This window comes from Puma concolor, chromosome D2, assembly GCF_028749965.1.
Source record: "Puma concolor isolate L17-30 chromosome D2, mPumCon1.1.hap2, whole genome shotgun sequence".
In the NCBI taxonomy this organism is placed as follows: domain Eukaryota; kingdom Metazoa; phylum Chordata; class Mammalia; order Carnivora; family Felidae; genus Puma; species Puma concolor.
Genome location: NC_141677.1, coordinates 12,245,044 through 12,268,859, shown reverse-complemented (window position 1 = coordinate 12,268,859; position 23,816 = coordinate 12,245,044). Strand labels below are relative to the sequence as shown.

The following is a 23,816-nucleotide window of genomic DNA, read 5'->3' as shown; positions in this document are numbered from 1 at the left end:
CTCTTCCTTAGAGTGTGGTCCTCAAGGAGAGCAGGTGGGCAAGCTTGCCGGGCAGATTGCTAACCTGGGTTCACAGGCCTAGTGCATCCGGGGAACCTCTGAACCCCGGATGCCTCGTGTACACGCGTCGGTGCACATATGCATGTAATATATTCATGAGTGCCTAATTGGTGTGGAGGGAGAGGGTCCATGGTGACTAATCAGATCAGAGCTCAAAGGAAGTTAAGAACCACTGCTAGTGTTATGGATGCTTTCAGTCACAGTTTGATCAGACGTGTAATGTGCAGACCTGGGGGAAGAGGTATAAAATGAAACCCAAGGAAACGGGATTTAAATTTGGACACGTTAACGTATTAACTTTTTTTTTCTGGGGGTGGCGGGGTGTTCTGTGTCCATCTAGGTGGCGGTAAATGGGAAACATATCCTGCTCTATGCCCATAGGATTAGCCCGGAGAAGATAGACACTCTGGGCATTTATGGCAAAGTGAATATTCACTCAGTTGGTTTTAGCTTCAGCTCGGTGAGTACCCTTCCATAGCTTGGGGTCTTTGATGATGTTTTCTGATGAAATGGTAGCAAGTATCTTTAATTAACATCTTCCTTTAAGATAAAAATACTATAAATGTCTCCATCGTGAGTATGTTAATTTCCTAGAAACAAAGCTTTCAGACTAGTAGTGTGCCATTTAGCGCTCTAATGTCTGTAGGATCTTAAATCTAGTATGGTTCTGACAACAACAATAAAAAACCCCAAACAGTAATTACAAAACAAAACCCTTTGGAACAGGGGCTAATTCCCTGACACAGGAGAACAGTGGAGGATTTCTCCTGAGATCACTTCCTAGAAGCGGAATGTCTTGAGAGGGTATTTGCATTTTAAGTTATGACAGATACCGCTAGCTTGCCCTTCTAGAAGATTCTAGCAGTGTGCAGTCTCAGCAGCTGTGCCCATTTGTCACATTCCTCTCGACACTCGTTCTTAGGCTCTTTGAGGTCTGCCCATCTGATAAGGGGGCAGAGGACCCTAATGTTAAGTGCATTTTTGGGTCATGATTCTCAAGCCTATTTTCACATTTAACCCTATTTGTAATTCTTTTTGAGATGTCAGGGAGGTTATATTTAGAATTCTGACGGATGTCAAAAATTAATCTTTATCTTTAGGATTTAAGAAGTACCCAGACGTCTACTCTGGAACTGACAGAGATAAGTAAAGAAAATGTAAATATTCAATCTTTTAAATAACCACCAGTTTAAAAATGTTCTTTTAGTTGTCAAGTAAATCAGGTGGCAGGCAGGCTGAATTTTTAAAAGTTATGTTAAAAAAAAGGTTTTTTTTAGTGTTCATTTTTGAGAGAGACAGAGAGACGCCAAGCTGGGGAGGGGCAGACAGAGAGGGAAACACAGAATCCCAAACAGGCTCCAGGCTCCGAGCTGTCAGCACAGAGCCTGACATGGAGCTTGAACTCATGAACCGTGAGATCATGACCAGAGCCGAAGTCGGACGCTTAACCGACTGAGCCATCCAGGCGCCCCCCAAAGTTATGTTTTTAACTTGTGAAAAATTGTTTTTAATATCAAGAAGGTGGGAGTAATCATTTGTAGACTAAGGCATCTACTTCTGTGGGACCAGGCACTGGAAGTTTCGCAGATGGTTGAGCCATCAGTGTCTGTGACCACCACCCACCGTTCTTCTGTAAAAAACCTCCCTCTTAACTGTTGAGTAAACTGTCTCACAGTATTTATAAATGTTGAACACAGTCGGCGCATTGGGAAGCAAACTTCCACATGTATCTTCTCCCCTGTAGGAACAAGTACAGTCTAAACACTGAGTTTTTGTCATTAATGGAAAAAGTTACATCTTACTGATCTCAGAGCATGTGACCTCAGAGAATATAATCTCAGCATTTTGGGAGCCCCTTGGAAAGAACAAGTAAAACGTGTAAAGTTCATGTGTGGTCCTCGGACTGTAGGACTATCAGACCGTGTTCCCAGTCTGAGCACCCTTCACAGCCCGATACCACACCTGTCAGAAAGCATAGGCCGCTGTGTGTCACATCCAAGGCCAAGCGGGTGCCACTACCCCGGGCTCTGGCCATTTCAACCAGTAAGATCTGACTGCTTGTGTTGTAATTTTTCCCTTTCAAATGTCTTCATTTTGACTTTCTCTTCCAATAGGTACAAAAGTCTGGCACATCACAGTTTGTAAGTATTTTTGCCTAGATTATAATATATGGAATGTTTTATAGAATCGCCCAGGAAATGAATAGTTTAAACCTTGGAAGCCAGCTTCATTTTTTCCACACCTTATTGCAGAACTGTTTCCCCAACAGCCTAGTAATAGAGGAGACATTTCTAAAATCGTACCCAGAACTGTCTACACCAAGAGCAAAGGTTCGACTGCCAATCACAGTTTGACTTGCGCCAAAATACTACCTACCAACTGTTTGTCAAAGGTTTGAAGAGCCAAAAATTTTCTTAATTCTGTTTAACAAATTAAGTTTTAGTTAGCTGGTATATGTAACTTCCACCCTCAGTAGAAACCCACAGGAGCCACTTTGCACTTCTGTGCTGATCTGTCCAGGATCAGCAGAGTTGGCTGGGCGTAGTCTCTGAGCCAGGAGTGTGCTTCCTTAACGTCCCCCCTTAGGCAGGACGTGTGGCCCAGCTGCAGTCCCCAACGCAGGCAGGTCCCGCGTCCCGTTAACCCATTTCATCGCATGAACCGTTTTCGGCGAGTCTCTGCTGTGAGCCAGGCAGCGCCGACCACTGGGGTTTTACAAGGTCATGGCCTTTAAACGTTAAAACGTGTCTTCGGACAGTTGTCCCACGAGACCCCTTTCTGCAGGCTTCCTGGTGCCAACTGTGGTCTCTTTACAGACTCTGCCATTCGTTGCGAGGTTGAACTCCTCAATGGGCCCTGGACGAACTGTCGTCATTAAAGGAGAAGTGAATACAAATGCCAAAGGGTCAGTACCGTTGTTACCGATAATGGTGCGAAGAGTTTGCACGTGTCTCTCTCGTTGCCTTAGACCCCAGACAGTCTTGTGGGACAGGCGGGAGCCATGTCCCACTCCTCACCTGGAAGCCGAGACCATCAGAGCAAGAGCTTCGAAGTCACGCCGCTAACCAGACTGTCTACGGCTGGTTGGGGCAGAACCAGGACTCAGGCCCAGTGTTCTGAGCTAGGCTTTTTGTGGCCAGACAAGAGGGTGGCATTTTTGTCCCCACCCCCGCCTGCCTTGTAGAACTCCAGGGCAGCTGCGAGGTCAGGTAACGTTGGTTAGGGCCCCTCACCGCATGTGACTTAACTACCTTTCCTAGATGTGTTCAGACTTCTGAAAGCTTGAAATTAGCTATTTCCTAGAAAATAGTACATTTGCAAGAACAGAACACTTGCGAGGACCCCATCCCCCTGCAGCCTAAAGTAATAGGCATGTGGTTTACTTGCTCTTCAGCTGCTTCCCAACCAGACCTGTGGCCTCAACACTGAGGCTAAAAAACTATAAATTTTTTTATATTTTTATCAGTGGAGCGATAACTGAATTTAAAATTTTACCTTCATCTGCATTCCTGTCTGTGTGCATACATGTGTTTGTGTCATGATCAGAGTTCAATTCTGATTCTTAAAATGGCAGAAACTGCATTTCCTTCTACTTGGTTAATTAGGGTTTTTTTTTTTTTTATTCTCTCAAAAGCTTTAATGTTGACCTAATATCAGGAAAATCCAAGGATATTGCTCTCCACTTGAACCCACGCCTGAATGTTAAAGCATTTGTAAGAAATTCTTTTCTTCACGAGTCCTGGGGAGAAGAAGAGAGAAATATTACCTGTTTCCCATTTAGTCCCGGGATGTACTTTGAGGTAAGATGATCTTATGGGACAGGAAAAAGAATCCTGGGAGGAGGGGTGGGATAAATGGTCTACTTACCTCAAGTCCTAGCTTAATATGTGGAGACAGCAGGTAGTTTTTGTTTATGTGGAGACTGCATTATAAAAGGGGCATTCAAAATACAATCAGTCTGAATGGCACAGCCAGTAGAATACTGTATTATTTGCCCTGGGATTCTTATTGTGTGGCCCATATTAGTTCATAGGAATTTGAGGAATAGGAATTTTAACAGGAGCCTTGCCTCAGGACTGGAAAAACACGTTTAGGATAATCCCCTGTGTACATGAGCACACAGGAACTATAAAACTGCCTGCACTCTCCGTCACATGCCGTCTTGGTTATAGATAGCTTTAGGTGGCAGTCCTTTCTTACAGGGAGTTTGTCCTGTTTGTATATATTCAAGGAAAGAGATGTTTAGGCCCTGGAACTCGAAGGTCAGGTAACTTTTTTAGGGCCCCTCATGTTGTGTGACTTGAGGACATACCGTCCCGGGTCCCCCAAACGTGTGAATATTATGGTGACATAACCTTTCCGAAAACGTTTCTGGATGCTCAGCAGACAGTAGTTTCTTTGACGCGGACGCTGGGTGGTTGGCTAGGTTCAGTCACTAGTTGAGGTGACGTACTGCCTCCCATGGTCATTTAGGGTCACTGATTTAGGGTCCTGCTTCTGCATTTTAAAACTGTCACTTGCTCTGGACCAGTAGGTTGAGTTTTTGAGCACTCATCAAAACCAGTTGTTAAAAAGCAGGAACACCAAGACTGAATAAAAGACAGCAGCTGGACATGAATGTGTATTCCTAAGTTCCGGTATGTGGGTTAACAGTTGTGACCTCATCGTAGGAGGGTCCCTGGAAATTGTGGATACTGGTTTGGACGTCAGAGGCATGCAGGAGGGTGAAGTTAAAGGTGGGTTTTCCAGATGGAGGGGATGATTTGAACAAGTCACTGGAGATGGGGAGGGCAGCACAGGCCAGCACAGGGGTTTGTCGGCTTGGCAAGAATCCAGGTATAAGAGGCCACTTGGGGCTCACTGGAGGGAGACAGAAGTGACTGCTCCAGAAGGAAGTGGATCCTTGTGGTTGGTGACAGGAAACCAGTGACTAACCTGCTTTTTGATCTGGGCCCCACCCATGTTTGCTACTGGATTAAAATGGAAAAGGACAAAAATTCCTTTAAAATCTTTTCCTTAGTTTTCTACCTCAGGAACAGTCATTACCTCATGTTGGATTATTTTTAAGTTTCTGTAGTGATCGATTTTTCTCTGCTTCAGACTCCTGCCTTTTTAATATGCTTTTATTGAGATCCTTGGATTTTCCCATTATGCCATTACTTTGATTTTAACCAGTTATCTTCTGTTCCCTGTTGTTTCAAATTCATTTATCAGTTCCAGCTACTCGTTTAAAAAATATCTTTGTCTTGTAACTTCATCTGTGAGTTTTGTTTGTTTTAATCAAATCATGTTCTTACGAGCTGTTCTGTAACATCAGATAGTTTGGGGGGGGGGGGGGCTTGGGACTGGCTTTTGCACATGGTTATAGTATCTGTTCTGCAGGAGTGCATCTTCCAGGCCGTGTGCCCTTCCTTTCCATCGGTAACGCAGGGCGCCGCACCCGCTGTGTCGTACGATGTCGGTGACTGACGGACCTTCCCACTACATGCCTCTGATGCCAGCTTGTTTTCCCTTCTGGGCATGAGGCTGTTGTTTTGTGTTGAGATTTCTGTTAAATGTATGTTACCAAAGGTCCCTTCCTCCTGGTTGAAACTGGGATTTCCAGCGCTGTTGTGAGGATAAGGTGGTTCCAGTTACTGGTATTTTCCTCGGTTCTCTGCATAGACCTAGAGCCTGTTTCTGTCCATTCACCGTTTTATCCAAGGAATCGCCCCCAGCAGCCATTTATCACCAGTCAGAGCAGAATAAAAAACGTGTTTCTCTGCAGATTCAGATTCTGCCTCCGTCTGGCCCCCGGGGGTGGAGCCAGGTGCGAGGCAGGCTGAGCTGCTCTTCAGAAGCTTCGTGGTGCAGGTTCACCAGACTGGTCTTTGCGGTGTGGCTGGAGAATACACGGTAGCGTGGTGGCCAGGCCGGCAGCGGGAAGTATGAGGCTGACGTGTCAAAGTGATTTGAAAGGACCGTAGTTTCTTTTGATGTTCTCGGGTTTGTGTTCGGCAGAGACAGCTCTGAAAGGCTAGCACAGAAGGCTGACACTGGCCACGGACGTGAACTCACTCTGCCAGAAGGCCAGTTGCTCCAGAGAGCCACAGAATCCTGAGCTTGAGACACAGATGGGAGACTACGATGTGCGGAGCTGGGGTGGAAATGGAGTCAAGGTTGCCACGCGGCTGTGCAGTCCCAGCGAGTGCCCTAAAAGCTCTGAAATTCTCTACTGTGGCATTTGTCTAAGCTCCTGGGGTTTAAGGCCGAAGGGTCATGATCCAGGTCCCTTGGTTTCTAGCCTGTTACTTGCAGTCGGCTCCTCTGTAAGGGTCAAGATGGCTGTTTTCCTACGTCATTACGGTTCCCAGACACGGGGAGGGGAGGGGGGTGTGGGGAGGGAACGACTTCCCATTTCGCTGGGAGAACGTGCAGTGGATGGAGGGTGCTGAGGGAAGGCAGGCCTCGGGCCCCGGGGACAGCGTGAAGCTGCAAGCATGCTCAGAGTCCCTTCCCCAAGTGGGATGAGGCAGAAGGTGCCACTACTGGATACACTTTAGTCAGAATCTTAGTAAGAAGGGACGTTAACACCAGCGGGCTGGGAGAACTGCCTAAACCGAGGGAAGCCACTAATGTTGTGTGTACTTTCCTTCCAGATGATAATTTATTGTGACGTTAGAGAGTTCAAGGTTGCCGTAAATGGTGTACACAGCCTGGAGTACAAACACAGATTTAAAGAGCTTAGCAATATTGACACGCTGGAAATCGATGGAGATATTCACTTACTGGAAGTCAGAAGCTGGTAGCCGACATGCTTGCTACAAAAACTGAAATACAAAATGGCTTATGTGACACTGGCCTTGCTAAAGTGCATCTCACTATTACTGTTTATCTATATTGTTAAAATGAGCTTGCATAACAAAGTCCTCCTAGGTGTTCTGAGTCTTGCCACGCAGCGTGGCTTTGTCTAGCCACAGGGTAAGGAAATTCAAGGCAGCAACAACTGACAGCCATTATTCAGGCCTTTCTGTTCTCTCTCCCACCTTGGCTTCCTTTTTTAAATGCGATTCAGATCAATAAGTAGCTAGTAATACAGCAGCTAACACACTGAGTACTTCTTTCCTGCCAGCACTGCGCTAGAAGCTGGGGATATGTGTATACAGTGGAACATAATACCACTCTGCTCCCTCTTGAGCTCAGAATCTTTTGGGCTCTGCCCTCGTGTCACCAATTTTTCTATAGGCATTAATTGTATAAAGTAACCAGAGACTTAGAAAAATTACTCAACTGTTAAGTCACCTACGGACGATTTACAAGACACTATTCCTTCTCTAGCCATTGCTTTCGTAACCAGAGTTCGATCATATCCCGTAACTGAAAGGATCGACGTTGCCCTTACATTTGGCAGTTTTCTTTAACATATGCTAAATATCTAGCTCTGCTAGCTACAAGCACTGCCAAAGAAATAACACTATGATATCCGGGCACAGCGCAAAGTCAAAAAAACGCAGCGAAACAAAAACAAATGGCATGAAAGTTAAGTTGATGTCAATCTGAAGGCCATGGATGTCTATACCAGTAAATGCTTACAGCACATGCACTTGGAGTTAGAGGTCTACACACACTCCACTAGAAAGTTTAAGGTAGATGATTTCAATCTGTAAAACGTATATGGGTGTAACAAAGCAATTGTCAAGATTAGATTTAATGATTGTTCATGAAATAGGCACACACTATCAGAAAATAAAATACACCGAGACCAATGAGGTAGAGAGCAGCAGTATAAAAATCTGTTGCTTGTCTGCATGCAAACAAACCCCACCTCTCTGCTCTTCTAAAGATTAGTCCCTCATCATTAACAAGCCAGATCAAAACACTGTTCTACTTTAAGTGATTAAAATCAAACCTGTATCAGCAAGTTAAATTGTTGCATTTCTGTAATTTTTTCATTATTCTTTGAAGTGAGTTGGCAGAAATTCTTTATAGAATTCTTACAGGTCAGATCTTGTCACAGGAAATTTCAAAGGCTTGGGAGTGGGGAGGTAAAAAAGTTAAATTAGTTTGATCATTTTATCATGTTAAATTGCTACGCTGAATATGCTGCCAGGATTTAGGACTATTTTCATTACAGATTTTGGTTAGATATTATTTGTACCCATATACTGAAAAGAATACTACCACCAGTCTGATTTTTTAAAAGTACTCAGTGTAGAAGATTCTGGCACGTGATTCTTTTCTATTCATGTTAATTTATCATGTTACATCTTGCCAAGCTCACGGCAGGTGGAGTGGGGTCCCAGCTTTCATTGGGAGAATTGAAGAAAGAATCCCCCAGGGTTTTGGTTATTTTTTTTCCTTCATGTAAAACATCAGAGGGCGTGACTCAGATGGAGACTATAGGCCACTCAGGAAAAAAGCCCCACATACATGGTTTCCTCTAATTCTTAAACATACTTCACTTTTTGTTTTACGTGGAGCTATTACTAAGACGTAAGATTGATTCTTTGACAGAATACAAAACAATAAGATGTGATTTGAAAAGAAGCTATTAGGGGCGCCTGGGTGGCGCAGTCGGTTAAGCGTCCGACTTCAGCCAGGTCACGATCTCGCGGTCCGTGAGTTCGAGCCCCGCGTCGGGCTCTGGGCTGATGGCTCAGAGCCTGGAGCCTGTTTCTGATTCTGTGTCTCCCTCTCTCTCTGCCCCTCCCCCGTTCATGCTCTGTCTCTCTCTGTCCCATAAATAAATAAATAAATAAATAAATAAATGAAAAGAAGCTATTAGCATTTTACTGATTAATCTTATCAAAACATTTTTTAAAAGGGAGTACGCATTCCTAGCAAGCTATATCTCTACAGCTACAATTCAGCCTTTTGCTTCTTTGTCACAATTTGGCATGAAATTTCTGTACTAAATTAGAACAAAGGCTTTCAAACTAAAACCATGGGATAGTTCTTAGATATTTTAAACTTATTTTTAAGGCACGAATTAGACAAATCTGTCTTTATTGAAGGTAGTTTATTTTATTTGAGCCTCACTTTCACCATGACATCAGGGATTAGAAAACTTCAAAGTTCCAACGTGCCTGGGTGGCTCAGTCGGTTAAGTGTCCGACTTTGGCTCAGGTCATGATCTCATTCGTGACTTTGATCCTGCACTGGGCTCTGTGCTGACAGCTTGGAGCCTGGAGCCTGCTTCAGATTCTGTGTCTCCCTCTCTCTCTGACCCTCTTCCACTCACACTCTGTGTCTGTCTCTCTCAAAAGTAAACATTAAAAAAAAAAAAAAAAAAATATATATATATATATATATATATATATATATTATAAAGTTTGAAAAAAAAATTTGATACTTTCTCATACAAGTAATTCTTGAATTACCATCAGGGGAAGTCTGACCATTTCTAATTCTGGAGGAGCCATGCCACCTAGTGTTTCTGGGCCTTTTCTATCTGGGTTCTGAGAGCCTATTGCCTCTGCCCCCACCAAAAAAGACTGAAGGGTACAGAAGACCATCATAGTCCTAAGTAGAAAATGCATTCCAGAACTAATTCCCACTGTGGCCACGCACAAAAATTATGGCTGAAGTATCATCTACCCAAAATGTGAAAAGTATTCCAAATAGCTTTATAGTCCAAAGCATTGGTGCTGAGTAACTGTCACTTTCTCGAAGAGCTACCTTGAATGAAATCCAACATGGATACCACGTACGTAAGATATCCCTTTACGGGAAAAGTTAAGGCTTTAACTGTCTAAAGATGAGGTGCTTTTACCTTTGAGTGCTAAAATTAACCAGGTCTGCGATATCAATAACCTCAATCAGAAAAGACTGTGACAAATGCTTAGACAAACAGCAGTCTGTATAAAAATAGGCATCGTTTACTCTTACTGCAGTTCCATACAAGGGGCGGGAGGGCAGCACGCCAGCTGGTTTCATACAGAAGTCCGCGCAGGGGTGAGGGCACCAAAAGTAATATGGTACCAAACACCCACAAATAAAAACATGAATAAATCCGACCTCTGAACAGAGTAAGAAAGCCCCGAAACCTGGAGTCTTAGAAGTAGCTCTGGAGTGGCTCCCCCAGTACGGCCTCCAGCTGCTGGACGGTCCTCTGGCACTGACGCTCCACTTCTTCACATTCATCTAAACATAAGAATAAAAACTGCCTCAGTTACCGTTAGTCTAATTCTTCAGCTCTTGCATCGTCTGGCCACCGATCAGTCAAAGGACAGAAATGAAACCTGCCCACGAAGCAGAAAGCACGGCACCCTCCTTGCAGCCCCCGAAAGAGCAGTACACAGTGGGAATCCCAACTTCTAGTGACGCCCATGCTCTAGGCCGCAAGAGACACCGGGGCATGTACTTGTAGACGAGCACTTGTCTGCTTGCCTCCTCACCCCTGCTGATTCGTGCGGCCTGGTGGCAGGGTGTTCGCCACGCCCAGAACTCTGCAAACCTGGCCTGAACACCCGTCACACTCACTTTGTTAGTTTATCAAAATCCTTTGAAAGCCTCTAGTTTCTTCCTTTATAAAACAGGGATAATGGCACACACATCGTGAGGACTGAATGAGATCCTCCAGGCAGAGCATGGAGGAAATGTTGGCTGGTATTAACAGGTAGCTAATCTACTGTGATCTTACTGGCACTTCTGACACAGTAAATCTATGGGGACTAAAATAATCATATAAATGTATGAATACAATGAGAAACATCAATAAACGCAAAAGTAAAGGTGGTGGAGATTTCCTTGTAGACAAGTTTCAGATGATCGTGGGGTGGCCACCTAATATGGTCTCTCAACCCTACTCAAAACAGGCACCCCGCCTCCTGTCTGCAATGTGAGACGTGGAGGGGGCAGAGGATGGGGTTCTATCCAAATTTCCATGATCACTGGGCACATTTTCACAGAATTTTACTGCCATTATTTCTTAGTAGTTTAGGAATTACCTTCCATCAATTCAGCTAAGAAAGGAATGGACTCTGGTAGCAAGACAAGGTAATTCTCCTTTAGTTTTTCAGCCAGTGCTAATACTGTAATCAGAGCAGCAAATCGAACCTGAAAGAGATAAAAAGGTAAAGAAAGAGGATTTAACCCCTCCCCCCCCTCCCCCGCCCAAGACTAGCACTGCTACATTTATACCTCACAACTGTCTAACTTGAGACAGGCTCTGACTTTTTAAACGAATTGGTTCCCCCTCTGTCCACTCCACTTCCATCTCAGAACACCAATTTATTTAACAACTTGGGGTCTGTTTATAATACGGGCAACCTTATACAAACCAGTGTTTTTTAAAGTGTCCTACAGTACTGCACGGCTTAATGTGAATACCTTTTTCTAACATTTTCCTTTAAAAACAACAATCAAAAAGGCACACACAGACTCAAGTATGTAATCAAGTTTATGTTCACTGAAGCTCATGGGTTTGCTGGGCTGTGGGCGATGAGGCCAGCCTGGCCCCCTCAGGCAGGACCCCTCCCTCCTGACTACAGTGGTGGGAGGGGCCGGGCATTCAGCACGGAATTAAAAATAATGTATTGTGACTTCCGGATCTGGGAACTTAAAAAAAGTCTGGGTGTTTCTCTATTCCTATTTCATGTACCTAATTCATATATTCTCTCATATTTCTGGTCTATGGAATGCAAGCAGTGGTCTGGCTCTGTTAGTGGTTCACTTTGAAACAAAAGCTGTACTAATCCTCTTTCCGGTTTTGGACAATTAAAAAAAAAATATTTGGATAAAGCAAAATGATTTCTTTAAAAAGCCTATGAACTACCTATGTTCAAGCCAGACTTTTTCTGATATTGTACATTCAAAACAAAACATTAAGACAAATTTAATGCTATAAGCTTGTAAGAACCTACAATGTAAAATCTGGGGGTTCATGAAAATAGCCTCATTGTTCTCTCCTGTAATAAATGTTATATATTTCAAGTAATAAATCTTTTGACAAAATTCTGCTTCGGTCTGCTTTATTCACTGAGGTTCTCGTATGCTAATTAGACTGAGAACTGGTGACTGGAAATTGAGACGCAGGCAGGGGACTGTAACTTCGTTCATCCTCGCCCACGTGAGTTGAGTGTCCACCACTCCTTATTTTCCATTATTTCACAAAATCCTAAGCCTGATACACATGACGGAGATAATCCATTGCTCTAGCTCAAAGGAATGTTCTGTGAACAGACTGAAAGACAGTCTCTGGGAGCACAAAGACATTTAAATATGTCACTACTTGCGTCTAACACACCGTGGGGGTGGGGGAGAGGACTTCTATTATTTATAAACAGCCTTTAAGTAAAAGCCAAACGTTTCTCAGGCTCAAACTTCTGCCCCAAAGAGCAACCTCCGGTCCTAGAAGACAAGCAGCTAGTTTACCATGGGCCTACAGCCACGACCGCTTTGGGACTGTTTGGTTTATATGGGGAATGCACGCAGCTTCGGTGCCTGTCGACCACAGCGCCCACCTTGGGTGAGGAGTCTCTCGTCTTCAGCAGAATCTGGTAGTTCAGTGGTTTCCAAAGAGAGTCGTCTGCCACAGCCACGGAAAACTGCGCTATGCACGGGATGAGGTGCTTTGTCACTCGCTCCTGGAACCGTTCTTCTCCTCCCAGCCTGTTTTCTAGCTATGAGGGAGACAGGGACTCTGAGCAACAAGTTTTCTGTCTGAAAAATTCCCAATGTATAAATAAACTTGTTTTTTCATATCAGCAGGCTCGATGGCCAGGTGTGTAATTCTAACACTCTCTAGAGCAAATTTACCACCTTTTGGAGCCGAGGCAGACTGTCCTGGCCCTTAGCGTCACCCCTCCCTCCAGGAGAACAGCTGAGAGGCGTTCTTCCAGATGGCGGCCCAGTCCTAAAACATTCTCAATAAATCCAATTTTAGAAAATTAAAAATCTAACCATGAGTCCTTATATCCTGCCTTCCATTTGAAACCTTCAAAAGTAAAACCTGGTGTATGCCACTATGAAGATAAGTTCTGTACATTAAAAATAAAAAAATTTTGAAATAAAAATTTCATTAAAAAAAAAGCCTGGAGAAGAAAGCCCAGCAAGCTCTAATTTTAGTAGATATAAATCTAGTAAAAATTTAACAGTGAATCAAAAAGAATGAAATCTTGCCATTTGCAATAACGTGGATGGAACTAGAGAGTATCATGCTAAGCGGAAGAAGTCAGAGAAAGGTAAGTATCATATGATTTCACCTCCATGTGTAATTTAAGAAACACAACAGATGAACACAGGGGAAGAGAAGGAAGAACAAGATAAAAACAGGGATGCAAAGCATAAGAGACTTTTAAATACAGAGAACAAACTGAAGGTTGCTGGAGGGAAAGAGGGTTAGGGATGGGCTACATGGGTGATGGGCACTGAGGAGGGCACTTGTTGGGATGAGCACTGGGTGTTGTATATAAGTGATGAATCGCTAGATTCTACTGAAACCTTATTACGCTACATGTTAACGAACTTGGATTTAAATAAAATTAACAAAAAAATTTAACAGTGATGGCAATTTCCTCATCTTTGTCAAAAAGATGGGTTCCTTGTGGTTACCTGGTCCACCAGGGGCATCATCAAGGCTTCTGCTCTCTCTTTACTGAGAAAATGCTGAGTATCAAAAAGGAAGATTTTATATAAACAGTTCAAAATAAACTGCAATAGCAAGCAGCACTTTTCAGGGTCATTGTCAGAGTCAAAAAACGCTTCATCTGTAGATGGGAAGAGTAAAAGTGAAAAAACAGTTGATTTTCACAATTTAACCTCCAATGTTTAAATTCAAATCACTATTAACACTACAGTCAGAAGAATATTTCTAAAACAATACAGAAAATCAGGATGAAGACATGACATAAAATGGGCAGCTCTCGGGTAAGTGGCTCCTGTAGGAGTCAAGATTCTCAGTTTAGATCACTTAGTTTGGCAAGTTAAATTACCACTTGTCAAGTGGGTTGCTTATGAGCAGTAAAGAAAACACCAATCTTAAATCTTAACATTTTAAAGTTACTTCCAATAACTTAGAGTAGCACACACCATTTACCTTACTTTTACTTCTAAGTGAGTCAATTGTTATTAACATGTTTTCATTCTGCTCAAGCAAAGACTTCAGTGCCTGCTGACTGATTATGAAGTAAAACCTTCACCCTCCTTATGCTTACTGTACCTACTGTGCCTTGTGTAAGGTACACAGAGCAAAGGTATCGACTGGAGTCCGCTACCAACCTGTTTTGGAGATGTTCACCTGGTTCAAGGTGTCAGCAAAAGGCTTCACCAAGTGGCCAGCGAACAGAGTAAAGAGCCCTTTAAGTTTTTCAGCAATGTTATCTGCCAAGTTGTAAAATGTCAAAAGTCTGTCCTTCGGGGCATCCTCTGTTTTAGCCCAATCAAACAGCTAAAAAGATAAAGTAATATTAGTTTATTCTACATATCTCGTAACACTTACGTACGGGTACAAAGGAGACGTGGAAGGAGCAAGCTTACTTTAAAGAACAAGGGCCTGAACGTGACTTCAGAAAGTTTCACCACCATGGCTACTAGACAGTCAATGATACAATTTTCGGTCTTTCCAATTTCCTCCAGATCATCCTAAAAAACAGAAGATTAGCCAGATTACTAACATGCAGCTCTAAATAACTTTGGCAAGTAAAACAGATTACACAGCTAGATTTTTCTCTGGCTCTTAAACAAATAGATAACTTTAGGATCTGGGGAAGTGGAAATAAGCTTACTTCAGAGTGCTGTGCTCGGAAGTCCAAGGCTTCCAGAAAAAACACGGTTAGTGGAGCCTGATGGGAGGTGAGCTCTTCCTTCTTCATGACCCCAATGTGCTCTTGCAAGATGCTCATAAATGGACGCATGTGCTTCTACCAGTAACACAGTAAAGAGACATGCCAATTTTAAATATTCCGAGTTCATTAGTGCGTTTACCAATTAAATAACCATCCTCTTAAGTGAAAACTTAGAAATTTCAGTACCACATCTCCCCTCTCCAAAGTCTAAAACCCAGTATGATCTAACCTTCCAGTTCTTCTCAATTTGTTTGTACGTTTTGTTGATCGCTGGCAGTAAGACTCGGGGTGACAGTGTGGTAGCCAGTGTCTTTTTAAGGGACATGATGCGGATATTAGCTTGTGAGGCAGAACCCATTCCACCAGTGATTTTCTCCAAATGAACCACCTATAGGAATACAGAAACCATGACCAAAGCCAATATGAGAACTCACTGACAATGTCTGCACACTTACAGAAGTCAACCCAGAGGCTAGCGGCTGGGGAAAGCTCGGAGCACTATCGCTTCACAGAATTCCTTTCAAAGCAGTCTTGAACATCTGTAGATACAAATGAACAGATGCCTCTTCCCCAAGTGGAGTCAGGGATGCAGGTAAATGGTGGAAGGCAGAAGAACACAGAGCACTCAGACTGATGGGTTTTTTGTTTTTAAAGAGGACAGGAATCCAGAGACCATGAGAAGAGCCAAGTGTGTTTGTTCTTGCTAAAAAATCTATCTACAAACCTCCTCAGATGTAGGGGTCCCTTTCTATAAAAAGTCTACCTTCAAGCCCTGGCTACAAGAGTGTGTGAATCAGCTAAATTATTTTCATCATGGCAGTTGAAGCTCCTAACCTCATAATGGCAAATGACCAGTACAACAGAACAGAGTGAGGATCGTTCTGAGGCACTGTCAGTTAGAAATGCCCCTTGCCCACTGCCGATGTGCCAAGTAACCACTGAACAGCAATAGAGGGATTCTGATTTTGAAAGACACCTTAGGATTAAAAAACCCTTTACATTAGAAGCAAATAGGACACACAAGTTTCTACAAGTAATAAAAGGCAGCTCCAGCCCAACACGAACGATCTCATGGAGGGGAGAGAAAGGCAATAAAACACATTCTGCAAAATCAAAAAAGAGATGAGCCTTATAAGAAGAAAGCGATGACCATTTCAACGTCATGACCAAGCAGGAGGGATGATGGGAGAGAAAACGGGCATAGCATGTTGAGGTAGTGGCTCACCTGGGACAGGACACCTTCTAGGTAAGGGCTGATGAAATGTGGGAGGGTCTCCACAACCTTCTGCAGGGCCGCCAAAGCACTAAGCAGATAGACTTCACCGGAAACCAGCTCACTGGTGTTTTTCATTGTTGTCAGCAATGATGGCATCAGGCTAAATATAAAAAAGCAAGAGTTTGAGAGTAACTTTAAGAACAGAGAATGGAGAAGTCACTATGCAAAACTCCTAATAACTGTGCCCGCTACATCATGCTATGTCACAGCTGACAAAACGTGTCTACACATTTTATGAGACTCAGAGCAAGAAACCTCCCAGTAGCAATAGTTACTCAGTCATTTTAAAAAATAACAGGGACTTTAGGGGCGCCTGGGTGGCGCAGTCGGTTAAGCGTCCGACTTCAGCCAGGTCACGATCTCGCGGTCCGTGAGTTCGAGCCCCGCGTCGGGCTCTGGGCTGATGGCTCAGAGCCTGGAGCCTGTTTCCGATTCTGTGTCTCCCTCTCTCTCTGCCCCTCCCCCGTTCATGCTCTGTTTCTCTCTGTCCCACAAATAAATAAACGTTGAAAAAAAAAAAAAATTAAAAAATAACAGGGACTTTCAATTTAATGCTTCCTACGTGTTAGGCGCTGTGCAAAAAGCCTTACGTGCACCCCCCACCGGAATCCCATTAAGTTGGTCTGGTCTCGGTTTTAGAGATGGCAAAGCTCTAACAGACCAAGTAACCTGCCCAGGGTTGCACAGCTAGAAAATACCAAAGCCAAGGGGGAAAGTCAGGAGCATTCAACTCTGAACCTCGGCTGCACGAGGCAGCTTTTGCCCAAACAGATGGAACACCCATCGTGGGGCTTCACCCCTTGCTTCCTAGTTACAGCTGGCCAAGGGGGAGTGAAAAGTGGAAGGCAACAAACATCATAAAGGAAATTAGAAAGTTTTTAATTAGTGGTTTTTAGTTTGAAGAAAAAATTAAATCTTTAACAAATCTAATCTTATGTAACCTCTACTGAGAGGCAAAAAAAAAAAAAAAAAAAAAAAAAAAAAAATTGCTAAGGTATTATTTTTCAATTTGTACCAGAAACCCCACATGATGGCTCTTGTTCCAGGTCCTAATCAGCATACCTGGGAAGCTGAGGGATGGCCAGCGCCTCCAGGGTGGAGGTCACCTCTGCCACGCACAGCAGGGCACTTCCCAAGACATTCTTCTCTTCTTTTGTTTCTGGTGCAATCAGTTTCACAGCAGTGCTCAGCACAGGGACAAAAGGCTCTGGATTTTCTGCACCAAAATTCTTACATAAAAGCTTTAGAGTATATAAAGCTGTCTGTCTGTTTATTGCTTGTTCTTCCGTCTTTTTTTTATGCTGCACAATGGCCAAAAGGACTGGAACCAGTTTTAGGAAACGATAAACCTGAAGAGGTCAGCCAAAAATTTTAAATAATTAGAGCTGCAGAAAAAACATACTAGTCCGTCTTTTCCATTTTTTACTGCTTGCGACTGCCTGAGGCCCTGTGCCACACGATTATACACAAGCAACTGTTTCTCTATCTGCCTTCTTCACCACGGAGCCAGCGTATGTGCTTGTGACCCATTTGGGACGTATTTACGTAATGCATCCACTGGTCTGGAGTAAAAGAGGATTAGATCATGCTAAAGCTAAGACAACGTAGGGTCCAAATTAGCAACAACTCTATTAGGCTGTGATTCCATTCTAAGAACTCTTATCCCAATTCCTATTAGAATTAACATCACATTTTAGAAACACGTCTACTGGCATCATATTCAAATACTACTATACTTATTTAAATCGTAGCACTCAGGGAAGCGACAAACTCAAGGGAGTTAAAATGCAGCTCTTTGATAAAGCAGAGTGGTGAGTGGGTACGACGGACGGTCTTCACTTACAATGGTCTTTTTCCAGGATGTATGCTGCTGTAGTTTGTTGTTCAAAAGATCCAGTGCTTTCCGGCGGACAGATGGCAGCGGGTTACCCAGCAGCCCTCTGATCACAGCTATGAAGGTTTCCGTGGGCAGCAAGGCATTGACCTAGACAGTAGTTTTACATTGAACAAAAAAAATTTTAAAAAGGGAAGATCCATTCAGATTAAGACTGATTTCTATTTGCTGCATACCTTCTAGGTTCCAGGCAGTTTATGCCCTTTTAACTTCTTACACTAACCTTTCAGGTAGACATTACTAACCACATTTAAAGGGAAACAAAAGAAGCAAACAAACAAGAAACGCCGATGCTAACACTAAGTGAACTGCTCAAAGTCTTATAGCTAGATTTTGAACAGGGATCCTAATGTCAAGGCCAGTGATATTTCTAATATCCCACATACGCTACCTAAAAAGATATTTTTCTTCTATTCCACTGCATAAAGTAGAATATTATACAGTATTAGATGACTCAATCTTAAAGTATCATTTTTAGTGAAGCACATGCTCTCATAATTTGTAGGTAAATAATCATTTTCAGATGAATTTATCTCCAGCCATCAAGAGACTCTTTTCCGAGAAAAATGTGAGCTGCATTATGGTAAGAAAAACTATCACTAAGTTTATTCCTAAAGTAAAACTTTCTATCAAATAGTTTCACGATGACATAAAAACAGCAAAACACAGTGGATGGGGAGAAATGGAAGCCTACCTTATCTAACATGTCGTAAGCTTTACTAAGCAGTGCCCGCCAAAACTTCACAGTTAGCTTGTCTGCATTTTTCTCCATGGACTGTGCTACAGCATTAATATAGCCAAGAACTGTTTCTAGCAACCTAAAACAAAGGAGACTTATATGAGAGTTCTGTCCACTACTCTTCCAGCATTTTGTTAAAAAGTTGGAAATTATTTCCAAATAAAAATTTTTTAAAAAATTTAAAAAGTAACATACCTCTGTTCAAGGCCTTTTAAAACCTGAGGACCACCACTTTCAACCACCTAATTTTTAAAGAAAACATCATCAGAGCAGTATGCAAGCTAGATATAAAAAAAAAATCATTTGAAGTATATACAGTGAAACTCATCTGTAAGACTATTCAATTCAAACCTCCCAGGGACCGGGGCGCCTGGGTGGCGCAGTCGGTTAAGCGTCCGACTTCAGCCAGGTCACGATCTCGCGCTCTGTGAGTTCGAGCCCCGCGTCGGGCTCTGGGCTGATGGCTCGGAGCCTGGAGCCTGTTTCCGATTCTGTGTCTCCCTCTCTCTCTCTGCCCCTCCCCCATTCATGCTCTGTCTCTCTCTCTGTCCCAAATAAATAAATAAACGTTGAAAAAAAAAAATTAAAAAAAAAAAAAAAACCTCCCAGGGACCGTTTTCTGACCGTACAATTTAATCAGGTTGAGACCTTCCCCATCAAACTGTAGTAACTCTATTCCCTTTCGTTATTCTACTCAGAGTGATTATACTCTATGGATACCTGTGATTTCTGTAAGTACTAGAAAGATTCAGAAAAATACAGCCATCTATACTCGTTTACCCACTAATTTTATGAAATGCTTCCATTAGCTCCTAGTAACTGCATGACATTATGAACGTTACAGATACCAGCGTAATCCCTACCTCTCTCATCCCTTCCCTTGGTTAAGTGCCCCCAGCCCCACAAACTTGAACCTGCCGTTAAATGTCGGAGTTTACACCACAGTCAGCAACATGCTTTTCTGGAAGTATCAGAGCTCTGAGATCTATCTACAGAGATGTATGTCGTTCTAGTGTTCATTTAACACTCCTTGCATACATCACGGTACACACCATGGCATATCTGCTCATCCATCTGTTTACTATGGATGTTTAGTTTACGTCCATTTTTCTGTCAGTAAAGACATTAGAAAAGAACATTTTTATATGTCTCCTTGAACAAGCAGGCACTTTTCTGTAGAGCATATACCCCAGAAAGGGAACGGCTAGATCACAAGAGATGCGCATCTCCAACCTGACTGGAGACCGCTGACTGCTCGCTTTCTGAAGCGGCCATCCGGAGACCTAACCCACAGTGGGGTACACAAATAACTGTGTCCCCACAGCCTTGCCACTTCCTGCTATTAAGCGCTTTTAAACTTTTGCCAGTTTGATAGGACATCATAGTGGCATCGTATTTAATCTGCAATTCCCTTCCTTACTAGAGAGGTTACCTTGTTGTATGTTAATATTAGCCGTTTGTTGTGAATTCATGTTCTTTGCCAGATGTTCTCATAGGAACTGATACTTTTTTTTTTTTTTTTTTCAACGTTTATTTATTTTTGGGACAGAGAGAGACAGAGCATGAACGGGGGAGGGGCAGAGAGAGAGGGAGACACAGAATTGGAAACAGGCTCCAGGCTCTGAGCCATCAGCCCAGAGCCTGACGCGGGGCTCGAACTCCCGGACCGCGAGATCGTGACCTGGCTGAAGTCGGACGCTCAACTGACTGCACCACCCAGGCGCCCCGGAACTGATACTTTTTAATTTATGTCTGTGGCTTTCTTTTCATTTTGTTTATGGTGGCTTTTTGTTGAAATGCACTTTTAAAGAAATTCCTCTGTGTTCCTCTGGTAACAATGTTCTCATTTCCTTCTAAGTGTTCCTTTTCACACTGAAAGAGTAATTTTTTAATCTATCTAAAATCACACTGAAGTAATTTTTTAACCTACCTAAGATTGTCTTTTGTATGTGGTATGAGGCCAGTCTTTCCCCACATGGAAAACAAATCAAGCCCATTCTAGTAACTGGACAGTTCTCTTTTCCTAACTACTCTGTAATGCCCCTTCCACATGAAAGCATTTCTTCCATGTGCACAGGGTATGTGTCTAGACAGACCGGACACGGTCACACCGACCCCCCTGACTGACCTGGCACCACCACTGTCCTTGGCAAGCTCACTTGAGACAGAGCAGGGTCTACACTTATCCCTATCAAGCAAGCTACCTGAACGAATCATTTGTTCTAGGAGTTTGCTGATTGTTTTCGGATTCTTACACATCGTTCTTTTGCTGAACAGAAACAATGACAGGATATCCTTGTTCCAGACTTTATAAAGTCTGTCTCATTATGAAAGGTGATGTAAAGCAGTTTCTGGTATCTTCATTAGGCCAGAACTTCATTAGGAAGTTCCCATCTATCTTGGTTGCTAAGAGGATTTTTCCTTAAATCATAAGTACTGAATTTATTACATTATTTTTCTACAGATACTTCGATGATCACATGGTTTCCCGTTGACCTGCTCACGCAGGAGACCACAACTCAGACTTTCTTATTAATGTTCAACCATTCTGATGTTCCTGATCCTTCTCTGTTTCTTTAGGTCTTCATTTTCTGTATTTCCTTCTTCTCTGTTTAAAGTTTAACGCACAAACAGGAAGGCATACAAATCACACATATAGAGCTCATTATATTCAGGTAAAGAAAAGAGCCTATTAAAGGCTCTTATAAGCATTCCAGAATCCTTCCTCTATTGGACCCTCACTATTGCTTATTCCCTCCTTCCCAAAGGTAAACACTGTCCTTACTTCTACAACCCTAGATTTGTTCTGCCTGTTTTTAAAGTTTATACAACTAGAATCATAGGATATATTCTTTTGTGTCTGCCTGTCTTCTTTCAACATTACCTTTATGAGATTCCCTCATGTCCATTTTTGATGACAGACCCTTTATCCACTCCACTGTTGATACACACTTGGCTTGTTGCTAGTTCTGGGCTACCACAAATACTGCTTTCATGAACGTTCTTGTAGACGTCTTTTAGTGCCTATGCTCATACATTCTGCTGGGTATATAGGCATACCTTGAAGACACTGCAGGTTCAGTTCAAGACCACCACAATAAAGAGAGTATCACAATAAAGCAAGTCAAGTAAGTTTTTCAGTTTCCCAGTGCATACAAAAGTTACATTTAGTGGCACCTGGGTAGCTTCGTCAGTTAAGTGTAAGACTTCAACTCAGGTCATGATCTCACAGTTCATGGATTCGAGTGCCGCGTTGGGCTCTGAGCTGACGTTATGGAGCCTGCTTGGGATTCTCTCTCTCCCTCTCTCTCTGCCCCTCCCCGACTCGCGCTCTCTCTCTCTCAAAATAAACTTTAAAAAAAAGTTGTATTTACACTAACTATAGCCTATTACATGTGCAATAGCATTATATCAAAAAAAAAACAAAACAAAAAAAAACCCATGTTATGTACCTTAAAAAATATCTTATTGCTAAAAATGTTAACCACCATCCGAGCTTTCAGCAAGTCATAATCAGTTACCACAGATCACCGTAACAGATATAATGAAAAAATCTGGTGACAGAGAGACATGCAATGACTAACTGCTATTGAAAAAATGGTGCTGGGAGACTTGCCTGATGCAGAGTTACTACAGGCCTATGATTTGTAAAACGCACACTATCTGCGAAGCCCAGTAAAACGTGCAATATGCCTGTGTACCACTTGAGATGGAATTATTGAGTCGCAGGGTTGATACATGTACAGCCTCACCAGATCATGCCAAATGGTTCAGGTACGCTCTGTTTTTTTCCTATTATCTTTTTTTTTTTTTTTTTAATGTTCTATTTATTTTTGAGGCAGAGAGAGAGCATGAGCAGGGGAGGGGCAGAGAGAGACACACACACAGAATCCGAAGCAGGCTCCAGGCTCTGAGCTGTCAGCACAGAGCCCGATGTGGGGCTAGAACTGTGAGATCACGACCTGAGCCGAAGTTGGACGCTTAACCAACTGAATCACCCAGGCACCCCTGATTTTTTTCTATTATCTTTAAAGGCATGCCTCATGTTTTCATATTTGCCAATCTATTTTTACTAGCTTAAAAGATAGTTCCTTTAGAAAAAGCAAAATCATCTTGTCATAAACACATTTAAAAGAACACATCAGGGGCGCCTGGGTGGCGCAGTCGGTTGGCGTCCGACTTCAGCCAGGTCACGATCTCGCGGTCCGGGAGTTCGAGCCCCGCGTCGGGCTCTGGGCTGATGGCTCAGAGCCTGGAGCCTGTTTCCGATTCTGTGTCTCCCTCTCTCTCTGCCCCTCCCCCGTTCATGCTCTGTCTCTCTCTGTCCCAAAAATAAAATAAAAACGTTGAAAAAAAAAAAAAAAAAAAAAAAGAACACATCACCTTTCTGATAAAATTGTTAGAAGCCAGGAGCTGAGACATGAAGGACACGGACAAAAATTTAAAATGCCGCAGCTGCTTGCTCGTGTGAGTGTCTATATTAAAAATCTGTAGCACCTCTTCTTGTGATTCACTTTTAGTTGATGCTGCTTTGGAAACAGCTTCTGAAAAAGAGCAACAAGGACAAGTGACGTCACTCATCTTCAAGCAGAATCTTTACAGACACAGACATAATGAGCAGAGTAAAAGGGATACGATTTTGCGAGGAATTTGTGAATCTGTCACACCCCGCTTTTCCTCTCCTGAATTAGTGAAAGACGCGTATTTACCAACAAAGTATCCAAGAGCCCAGAGAAGAGAGTAAGACAAAAACAAACAAAAAACAGGACAACTGAGACAAGCAAATGAAAGACAAAGACATTTAAAAAGGAACCTTTAAATGTTGCCTCCATTCCCAATTCTGAAGCCTCAGAAGTATTTACATGTTGGCTCACAACAGTCTGAAGGAGGGTCATCTCTAGCCTTCAACATTTAATTCTCAAAGTTTAAAGATGTATGTTCTAAAACTCTGTAGAATCCTATATCCGAATTTATCTAATATAAAAGGGTTTGAGGGTGCAGTGATTGGGGAGTCCACAGTGGGCCACTTAAAAACCACTCACTGTCCTAGAGAGTGACTCAAACTGAAGGTTTCTCCCGTAA

At 42.8% G+C, this 23,816-nt stretch overlaps 2 protein-coding genes across 12 annotated transcripts in view; one reads left to right on the top strand and one right to left on the bottom strand.

Annotated features, from left to right (window-relative positions):
- The window catches only part of LGALS8 (galectin 8), a 29,972-nt gene extending 22,006 nt beyond the window's left edge, over positions 1 to 7,966 (top strand). For 8 of the 11 annotated variants that reach the window (XM_086679593.1, XM_025915088.2, XM_086679595.1 and 5 more), the window contains 7 exons: positions 401 to 520; positions 1,161 to 1,217; positions 2,175 to 2,201; positions 2,330 to 2,452; positions 2,877 to 2,965; positions 3,695 to 3,860; positions 6,699 to 7,966. In XM_086679593.1, coding sequence (XP_086535719.1) covers positions 401 to 520; positions 1,161 to 1,217; positions 2,175 to 2,201; positions 2,330 to 2,452; positions 2,877 to 2,965; positions 3,695 to 3,860; positions 6,699 to 6,848 — 732 coding nt within the window. In that variant the 3' untranslated portion in view covers positions 6,849 to 7,966. The remainder of the gene's footprint in view (positions 1 to 400; positions 521 to 1,160; positions 1,218 to 2,174; positions 2,202 to 2,329; positions 2,453 to 2,876; positions 2,966 to 3,694; positions 3,861 to 6,698) is intronic. The other 3 variants (XM_086679600.1, XM_025915089.2, XM_025915090.2) reach the window with 3 other exon arrangements.
- A 1,928-nt stretch (positions 7,967 to 9,894) lies between these two features.
- The window catches only part of HEATR1 (HEAT repeat containing 1), a 50,895-nt gene continuing 36,973 nt past the window's right edge, over positions 9,895 to 23,816 (bottom strand). Inside the window, exons 32-45 of the mRNA XM_025915005.2 lie at positions 23,118 to 23,278; positions 18,930 to 18,976; positions 18,690 to 18,813; positions 17,945 to 18,085; positions 17,164 to 17,450; positions 16,051 to 16,201; positions 15,055 to 15,213; positions 14,766 to 14,900; positions 14,518 to 14,622; positions 14,260 to 14,428; positions 13,594 to 13,748; positions 12,504 to 12,662; positions 10,989 to 11,097; positions 9,895 to 10,182 (exon numbers count right to left, since the gene is read on the bottom strand). Of these exons, the coding sequence (XP_025770790.1) occupies positions 10,094 to 10,182; positions 10,989 to 11,097; positions 12,504 to 12,662; positions 13,594 to 13,748; positions 14,260 to 14,428; positions 14,518 to 14,622; positions 14,766 to 14,900; positions 15,055 to 15,213; positions 16,051 to 16,201; positions 17,164 to 17,450; positions 17,945 to 18,085; positions 18,690 to 18,813; positions 18,930 to 18,976; positions 23,118 to 23,278 (1,991 nt within the window). The 3' untranslated portion in view covers positions 9,895 to 10,093. The remainder of the gene's footprint in view (positions 10,183 to 10,988; positions 11,098 to 12,503; positions 12,663 to 13,593; positions 13,749 to 14,259; positions 14,429 to 14,517; positions 14,623 to 14,765; positions 14,901 to 15,054; positions 15,214 to 16,050; positions 16,202 to 17,163; positions 17,451 to 17,944; positions 18,086 to 18,689; positions 18,814 to 18,929; positions 18,977 to 23,117; positions 23,279 to 23,816) is intronic.